Source organism: Penaeus chinensis, chromosome 5, assembly GCF_019202785.1.
Source record: "Penaeus chinensis breed Huanghai No. 1 chromosome 5, ASM1920278v2, whole genome shotgun sequence".
In the NCBI taxonomy this organism is placed as follows: Eukaryota; Metazoa; Arthropoda; class Malacostraca; order Decapoda; family Penaeidae; genus Penaeus; species Penaeus chinensis.
This window is the reverse complement of record NC_061823.1, coordinates 11,752,320-11,762,319: the sequence shown is the minus strand read 5'-3', so window position 1 is coordinate 11,762,319 and position 10,000 is coordinate 11,752,320. Positions and strand designations below refer to the sequence as shown.

Genomic DNA, 10,000 nt, shown 5'->3' with positions numbered 1-10,000 from the left:
AAGATACCGATGGCAAAGTTTCATTCGACTTTTTCAACTTTGTTTATTTAACGACAGGGCTTATATTGCTCTACTAGAGTTACTAGATAAAATCCCAGTCCGATAACCTTAGGGCTGCCGTGAATTTATTCGGATAGTTGTACACAGAAATATGTATATAAATTGAAGGAAAGTGTAGATACGATTATGCTGAAATTAGTAAACGAAATGTGAGCAAATATCATTTTTGTGTAAGCATGAGAGTTTGGAATCTTACTACTGATGTAATGTTAACTCTTCCTACTGACGTAATGTTAACTCTTACTATTGATATAAATGTGTGATTTGTGATGTTCTAATAATTCACACCGAGAGAGTTTGCATTCTATCCAGACTCTCTAGCGTATGACCTCGATCCTTTGGTCTTTATTACACATCCGTCCTCCCCGACCGTTTATATTCAATATCAGTGTTAGGAGTGCATTGTGTTCATTCCACACAGAATTGACTTTTTAATCAGTAAGCAATACTGTGATTCAATATGCAATACTGTGAATTCGTCTTTTAACATACAATCAGAATAAGACAAATTGTTGCAACAACACAGGGTATAGCACATACTTGCTGCCAGGGGAAAATTAAAAGATGCAATATCGCAACATAATTCTTTATTGATGATTAAGCCTGCCTTTTAAATCTGCGATGATTTTTGTCGTGTTTTCACAATAACTAACAACAATTGGTCGCCACCTACACCTACAGGGCGTTGTTGACTCTACATCACCGCATACCAACAACACAGACAGTACAAAGACAACAATCAATTTAAGGAAGATTAAGTATGGCTAAACTTCCTCAAGTTAATTATTTGCTCTGCTCCATTCATGACTTTAGGTTAGATCTTCATGGATACTAAGTCTTCTTGACACAAGTATCTTTCCTTCAGCATCTATACACTAAGAAAATAATAGTCACTCCACTGTTTAAATGACTATTTTCATACTAGAATATATAATGCTTGGACAACAAGTGATCCATATGAGAAGACTGAAGTTACCATGTTATCTCCTACTTGATTATTTCAATGAGTTTACATTTGTGTAGTGACTTCTGATAATGAACTTACAATCACATCAAGTAGTGTTCATCACCACTTGTCACACCACAGGTACAAAGACATAGGTAGTGGCTGCATCCTGAGGCAAGTTTTAAAAAAGGCCCAGTGAGAGAAAAGGCAACTGAGTTGTGCATTTCTTTCATCATATGGGATAGGAGAAGACAAGCCAAAGAGGTGACAAAAAAGGAATATTATTTTGAATTACTGAAAGAAGAAAAAAAGTAGCAAAAATGAGTGTAATCATAGATATACCACAAAGAAATCTCAGATATTAAAATAACTTGTTCTCTGAATGTAGCCATTCATACACTGGAGATAGAAGGATACATAACACATTAACACTTCTCTTGTACACAGTTGTTGTGACATTGGCCAGTACATAGTGCTGAATGCCTGACTCACATACTTATATCTCTATTGATGGGCTGATATTTACCATCCGATCATTTGGGAGATATACAATACTCACGAGATGACATCTTGCATTTGCTTTCAGACATATGGCCTTAATCAGAGATTCTGAGCCTTAGAAATTTTCAATAAGGCCAGTTTCCTTTGTTTCGGTGGAAAGGAAAATTGAAACTTACTGCAACCCAGGATAAAGCCCAAAATCCCTGACAATGACACAATGTTAAGGAGTCATGATGGGGAAAATCCATTATCACAAAATTACAACAAACTCCAATGACACAGTACAGAACTAAGGCCAGACACATGTGTAGTGGTTTTTCTTTACAATTGTGGAACTAACTGTTTCACAGCCGTATTCTAGGAATCAACTCGAGTAGACCAATTACAGGTCAGCGTTCCCTGGAGGATACAATAGACATTCCTAGTTTTCAGTGTTTACATCAAAGGGCAGGATAAAACAAAACAATAGCCACAGGATTCAGGAAATGGTTATATATTCCCAACACTTTTTACTCAAAGTTTCTAAGTACCTCTTTTGGGAAGGGGTCTGGGTTCCATGTTCTCTTCCAGATAGGTACAAAAATGAAAGCCAGAAAACACTGAACTTCTGTGGTGATAGTCTGAGATCATTCCAAAAATATGGCATATTGAGTTCTTGGTACATTAACCACTCCTTACATCCTAATTACAAACAGCACATGCCTAAATCTTTAGTCACATTGATGCACAGTGTGTTAAACCAGTTTTGAGTAATTAAGGCAAATTGACTCATAAGTAATTTTATGTACAGTAGTCACTTCAAATATGAGCTTTGATACAAGATAAAATTAACCAGTAGGTTTCTTACATCACATTGCAGACAGTATGTAGGCCTAGCTGGTGACGTCCTATAAAATGCAAATTTTCTTTCTTATACTAAGACACAATTAAGCTCTCTATATCAATATCTTTCCAAAGTACAGTAAGGTTTCTGTACTGCTTTAGTTGTGTAATCCATAACATTCTTCATAACACCAATATTAAAAACAATATAATCAAGTATGTCTGCAGACCATCAAGGCAGAGGCATCTGTAGCAAGGAAGATTAAACACACTATTTTTCAATGTGACTTCATGGAAAGCGCTTACAGAGTGATGAGTCTGGAATAGGTAGTTTTTGGCTATTCCATACTAGGCAAAAATAATCAGTAATACTATAGAAACTCTGCCTCATCCATGACTTTCATAGGAATTACTTACAGTTCTTGAATGGACAAGTATTAAATTCCTATCATAAAACAATTTTACTTTTATGCTGGAAGCCCTATTATCTGAAAGGGCTTGGGTGAATTTTTTGCAAATCACATTATGCCACATATTCTTCATAATATGCAATATTTCAGGCATCATTTTTTTGTTGGGAATATTGATTTCTTAACTAAATATATTTCATTCATTTAAATGATATGTCCCCAAAATCCACAAAAATGTATCAAGGCCCTTTATTGGTAATTAAAAATTCTGCCGCTCATAATTGTATATTTGTGTAGAACTCATGCACTCACTGTGTTTTATTTACCATGTGTATACATCTTATGTTTCTAACTACTAGTCTAAAGTTCATTAAATGTCTATAGAGAATGTAACACAAATAGATGAAGATGCAGCTGAGAAATAATTAATGAGGGTCTTGGGAGCAAAGTCTCCTTAAATTGACAAGAAATGTGGGAAGTTAAATGTGAATACAGTATATTATTTGATTAGTACCAATGACAGAAAATAATGTGGCATTTGAAAAGGTATAGAAAGAGATATAGATAATGGTTGAGATGATCTATTTGATCTTAATATAGACTGTACATTCAATAATTGTAGATACTTTGAGTCAAATGATTAAATTATTTATTGGAACACATTTATTATCTCCAAATTCACAATTACTGTTGTGATATGGTGACATTTAGAAAAAAAAGATGTGTCCAAAGCATTACAAATGCAGCCTTAATTTGCATCTACGCTCTAATTCACAACTTGTTGTTAATCTATGCAAACAAGGACACTATCATTAGTATTCAAATGACTAATCATTCCGTATTCACAAAAATTGCCCAGTACAGGACATGTTAAATACATGAGTTACACATACATTTTGTGTCCTAATATGGATCTGATTTTGGTCAAACCTTAAAACCTCTCAGACTTTAGCTAAATGAGGAATAGGTGACATGAGACAAAAGTAATAGGTATTTACATTAATCTTACTGATTCTATTCCATTCAGTCTCAAAAAATCCTAATTGATTGCTCTTGGACACATGTCGGCCAACATGGGTTGACCTATACAATGTTAAACCCAGGGAGCATTATTGTGCTAATTCTTATTCGTGCCTCTATAAATATATCTTCATTTACATGTGGACTTAACAGCAACTATTGGTCTCAAATAAAGATGCTCTTTTATTCCAGTTCCTGCAGCATTATTACCCATCATGACATAACAGTTCCGCAGCAGGACATTGGAAGGTGCCATAGGGCGCGCTACGTAGATAACCACTCGTTCAGTGACCTTGTAGTGGCTGCTTGTAATTGGTCGGGAGTAGGAATGGTCTGGGTCTATCCGTGGGCTTGTAGTGCATTAAGTGGGTACGAGCAGGAGGGTAGGGACAAGCAGAGGGTAATAAGAGTACCCCTGGGTGTTAGCACTGACAGGAGCCGTTTTGTGGTTGAGGATTCTCCGTGAGCCTTGTCCCCTTGTTTGCATTCACCAAATTGGGGTCCGTATCCAGACTTTCAGACATCTTGTCACAAATAATATCCACCAAGCGCTCAAACACAGCCTGGAATAACAAGAAGAAATCATGAAACTAATGGAATGCTGAAATAACTGGTTTCCTAATTTCAAGTGAGTCAAACAAAATATGTGTATATAGCAGTTTAATATTATGGGTATTTACAAATGAAGAAAAAGCTCACATCAATAATAAAGAGAACACAACGTTAAAATAAGAAGACTGCATCATGCCACTTCACTACCTTGACATTGATGTTTTCCTTTGCTGAGGTCTCGTAAAACTCGAGCCCAAGCTGGTCGGCGAGCTGCTTGCCCCTTTCGTAAGAGATGACACGCTCGTCCTCCATATCACACTTGTTACCCACGAGAATGACCTGAGCATTGTCCCAGGAATAGGTCTTTATTTGTGTGCACCTGTGGATTAAAGGATAGGTTTGTAATATCTATATCATCAGGATCATCATCATATCATCACCATCACCATCACCATCACCATCACCATCACCATCATCATCATCACCATCACCATCACCATCACCATCATCATCATCATCATCATCATCATCATCATCATCATCATCATCTTTATTAATGTATAGAAATGAGATATTCTAAGCATTAAACATAACTGGACCTGGGGCTGTCGGCCTAGTACAGTATCAACTTTTTAAAAATCTGATGAAAAAGATATAAAGACATATATAACTGAATGAATGTAAAATATTTTTTTCTGATTCAGATGACCTTAAGGAACATGAAAATGCTTTCAATTCCTTGTTGTTATTTCTCTATGTCTGTAAAAAAGAGGAGACATAAATGTATATCGTATTAATGCAGTGGAAATATTCTTAAATTTATCAGTGCTGACAATTTTCCAGAAGAAAAAAAATAATTTTAAAAATTAGAGGGTGAGAGTGTGTGCATGCGTATGTGTGTTTATGTGTGTGTGTGTGTGTGTGTGTGTGTGTGTGTGTGTGTGTGTGTGCGTGCGTGCGTGCGTGCGTGCGTGCGTGCGTGCGTGCGTGCGTGCGTACGTGCGTGTGCGTGTGCGTGTGTATATGTATGTGTGTGTCTGTGTGTGTGTGTCTGTGTGTGTGTGTGTGTGTGTGCGTGTGCGTGTGCGTGTGCGTGTGCGTGTGCGTGTGCGTGTGCGTGTGCGTGTGCGTGTGCGTGTGCGTGTGCGTATGCGTGTGCGTGTGCGTGCGTGAGCGTAGGTTTGTGTGAGCGTATGCATGTGAAAGTGGGAGCACAAATCATATATTTTTTTTTTTTTTACTTATTTAACATATGGCCAGAGTTTGCCAGTCAATCTTTTTTTATCGCCTGTGATAAAGCGAAATGTGTGTTGCCGCGCATCAACATAAAAAGAAGTGACAGCCATTTACAGCCAGGGATTGGTGTCCAATTTTAAGTTGGGAGGGATAATTTCCATATCAGGACAATATGGTAATCAAAAGCCTTCGAGATTTTTTTTTTTTTTCTAAGAGCAGACGGGACACCTATAACTCCTTAATAGCCAAACAAGATGACACAGATCTTGGAGTGACATGAAAAAATGATAAATTCCCCTGAACAGTAATAGCTAAGGCACTGGTCTAATAATGTCCCCTTCGAATTATATGTATCCGTACACGACGAGTGTATATTTGAATATTTAATTTCATAACCAGAAGAAGCCGCAAAAAAAAAAAAAAAAAAAAAAAATCGGTATTGTTCAAGCATATCCCGCTTGTTCAAAATAGGTGGACGCGGATAAAAGACAAATAAAATGCAAAAGATATGTGGTAAAAGAAATACCAAAAGTCCGATTTAAGTTGGAAGAATCAAGTTGTGATGAGAAGATTTGCTTCAACGCGAATGTGGGACACTTGCCAGAGGCGGAGGCGTTGCGAGCAAGTAGTCTTTTTACTTCTTGCAGACACACGCATGCAGATACATATATGCCGACAATAAAGCTGTCTTTTTGCATTGTTTTTATGCGCAGGGACATTGCTGTGAGGGTGTGTACCAGAGTATTTGGACAGGGCGAGGCGTAGATAACTCATGTGGGAGTTTAGAGGTTGATAAAACACGGAGCAAGTTTTCGAGTACGTGGGTGTAGCAATTCTTGAGAGCGATCGAGCGCCGCCGCGATAATTGAGCTGCACTAATCCTGCAAAGTCACGTTTTTAATCAAGCGATTTTCCTTTATTGTTCCAGCTTAAAAGAAGCAATAAAGCTACGGCCGATCTGCCACGTGCTTCTCGCCTGGGTCTATGCGCCTTCCAGGAAGCTGTCACATTCCTGTCACCCGTGTCATGGTCATGTCACTTATCATATTTCCAGGATACCTTTCCTCTTTCAAGGGACGTGAGAAGACCCAATGCCTTTGGGAGTTGAGTGACTTACAACCGACACCTATTGGGGTGACTGACAAATCGTCTGAATCACTAACATATCATAAATCTTGCATTTTAGGTTTCAAATACAAAGCTTCAAGCTAAGCCCTGTCTTTACCATTTTTCTTTATCCATATTCATCTATTTTCATCCACTTCTATCCATCTCCGAGACTTTCTCCTATCTGCCTTCGGTTCCTTCCCTTCAGTTTTAAGACTTTAATGCTTGCCCTCATGTCTCGAGCCCCGACTTAAAGCTTTGGTTGCTGTCAATATCCTCCAGGAAAAACACTTGCCACTCGAAACTCTCCTCACGCCTCGACAATGATGCTTCAGTGGGAGAAAATCTTAAGAAGAGTCGGCGGTTCACGACCCTTCAGCTTCCACGAAGAAAAAAAAGGGGGTATTGATTGTGACTGTGACTGCTGGCGACGGTCTTGGAATATACTGCTCTATGGAGGGGAGGGAGAGAAAGGGAGGGAGGGAGGGAGGGAGGGTGGGAGAGAGAAAGGGAGGGAGGGAGATACAGCGAAGGAGGGAGGGAGGGACAGGAAGGAGAAGAAAGAGAGGGGAGGGAGAGGAAGATGAAGAGGGAGAGAGGGAGGGAGAGGAGGAGGGGGAGGGAGATGAAGTGGGAGAGAGAGAGGGGGGATTGAGGGAGAGTGAAAGAGAGAGAAGAGGAGAGTGAGAGAACGAGAGAATATTTGTGAATTTTAAAATGCTGTGGAAATAAACATAGTATCAATGACAAAATGACGATACATAACAATGATGATGATGACGTTGTTGATAATAATGGTTGTCATAATTATGATGATGATGATAATATTAATAGTAATAATAATGATGACGATAATAATAATAATAATAGTAATAATAATAACAAAACAGCAACAACAATAATAATAATGATAACAAAAATATAATGATTAATATATTCGTTATCATCATCATCTTATTTTTCGTAGCATCTTCTTCACCATCACCATACACTAGAGATGATAGTGATGCATATCCCACCATAATAGTCATCATAATGAACATCATTATAAATACAATCTTTAACATTATATACTCACTTACCTATCATTATAATCCCTTTCCCTGTCTCACTACTCTCTCCCTCCCTCCCTCCCTCCCTCCCTCCCTCCCTCCCTCCCTCCCTCCCTCCCTCCCTCCCTCCCTCCCTCCCTCCCTCCCTCCCTCCCTCCTTCATTCCTTCCCTCTCGCCCTCTCATTCTCTATCTTTCTCTCCCTCTCCCTTCTTCCTCTCCTTCACATTCCCTCTCCCTGTCCCTTCCTCCCATTATCCCTCCTTCCCTCTCCCCCTCTCCCACTCCCTCTCCCTTCCTCCTACTCCTACTCCCACTCCCACTCTCCCTCTCCCTGCCTCCCTCTCAACCAATAAAGAAGGAGCCCGACCGCCATTCTCTCCGGTCTTCCTTGCAAATATCTCCCGACGGCGGCGCAGAGGAGGCGAAAATCTGCCCCCCCCCCCCCGTCCTCCTCTTTCTCCTACCCCCCCCCCGTCTTCCTCCTCCTACCCCCCCCCCGACCTCCTCCTCCTACCCCCCCCCTGACCTCCTCCTCCTACCCCCCCCCCCCCCCCCCGTCTTCCTCCTCCTCTTCTTTCTCCTATCCCCCCCCCCGTTCTCCTCCTCCTCTTCCTCCACCTCCTCCTCCTACCCCCCCCCCCTTTCCCTCGTTTCGAAGGCAGACAGCGGTAGCACGAATGACGCTGATATTATTTACTTATGATTCCTCTCTTTCGGTTTCTTTCCTTCTCTTGTCTCTCTCTTTTTTCTGGTATTTTTTTCTTTTTTTTTTCTCTTTTTATTCTTTCTGTTCTGGGTGTTTAAGTTTTAATTTTGTCTGGCTGTCTCTGTCTGTCTCTGACTGTCTGTCTATCTATCTGTCTGTCTGTCTGTCTGTCTGTCTGTCTGTCTGTCTATCTGTCTGTCTGTCTGTCTGTCTGTCTGTCTGTCTGTTTGTCTCTGTCTGTCTCTGACTGTCTGTCTGTCTGTCTGTCTGTCTGTCTGTCTGTCTGTCTGTCTGAATGTCTGTCTGCCTGCCTGCCTGTCTGTCTGCCTGCCTGCCTGCCTGCCTGCCTGCCTGCCTGCCTGCCTGCCTGCCTGCCTGCCTACCTACCTGCCTGCCTGCCTGCCTGCCTGCCTACCTGCCTGCCTGCCTGCCTGCCTGCCTGCCTGCCTGCCTGCCTGCCTACCTGCCTGCCTGCCTGCCTGCCTGCCTGCCTGTCTGTCTCTCTACCCACCTTCTCTTATCCCCCTCCCTCTACTCCCCTCCACCTTCCCCCTCTCCTTCCCACCTTCTCCCTCTCCCTCTCCCTCTCCCTCTCCTCACCCACACCTTCACCCGCACCCTTATCCTCTTCCTCTCCCTTCCTCCCACTTCTCCTCACCTTTCCTTACACTCTCTCTCTTCCCTTCTCCCTTCCTTCTCTCTTTCCCTCTACCTCTTCCTTCCTCCCACTATCCCTCCTTCCTTCTCCCCCTCCTTCCTTCTCCCCCTCCCCCACTCCCTCTCCCCTCCTCCCACTTCCTCACCCTCACCCTCTCCCTCACCCTCACCCTCACCCTCACTCTCTCCCTCACCCTCACCCTCACCCTCACCCTCTCCCTCACCCTCTCCCTCACCCTCTCCCTCACCCTCACCCTCACCCTCACCCTCACCCTCACCCTCACCCTCACCCTCTCCCTCACCCTCACCCTCTCCCTCCCCCTCCCCCTCCCCCTCACCCTCCCCCTCACCCTCTCCCTCTCCCTCTCCCTCACCCTCACCCTCACCCTCTCCCTCTCCCTCTCCCTCTCCCTCTCCCTCCCCCTCACCCTCCCCCCCCCCCACCCACCTCTAGCACATTCTCGCCATAAATTCCAACTGACGGAATGAGGATCATGTTGCAGTGGGCTTGGAAAGAAGTTTATATATATTAAGTGGAGGGAGTATTGATTAGGGTGAGCGACTTCCACCGACCCCGACGTCCCTCCCTTCCACTCCTCTCGGGACTGCCACTTTAACACTCTCCATCCTTTCTCCTTCCCTTTACTCTTCTCCTGTCGTCTGGCTTTCCTTTCTCGTTATTCCAGCCTTGCTCCTTTCGTCTCCGTCTTTTCTCTTTCCCTTTTGCTAAATCCTTTATCATTCTCTTTTGCTCCATCCTTTCTCCTTCCCTTTTACTTCATTCTTTCCCTTTCCCCTTTTACTCCATTCTTTCTCCTTCCCTTTTACTTCATTCTTTCTCTTTCCCTTTTACTCCATCCTTTCTCCTTCCCCTTTTACTTCATCCTTTCTCCTTCCCCTTTTACTCCATCCTTTCTCCTTCCCCTTTT

At 42.2% G+C, this 10,000-nt stretch overlaps 1 protein-coding gene across 1 annotated transcript in view; it reads right to left on the bottom strand.

Moving 5' to 3' along the window:
• Window positions 1-630: 630 nt before the first annotated feature.
• The window catches only part of LOC125025653 (ras-related protein Rab-3-like), a gene marked incomplete in the record, with an annotated part of 37,771 nt that continues 28,401 nt past the window's right edge, over window positions 631-10,000 (bottom strand). The window contains 2 exon segments of the mRNA XM_047613761.1: window positions 631-4,322; window positions 4,519-4,690. Of these exon segments, the coding sequence (XP_047469717.1) occupies window positions 4,182-4,322; window positions 4,519-4,690 (313 nt within the window).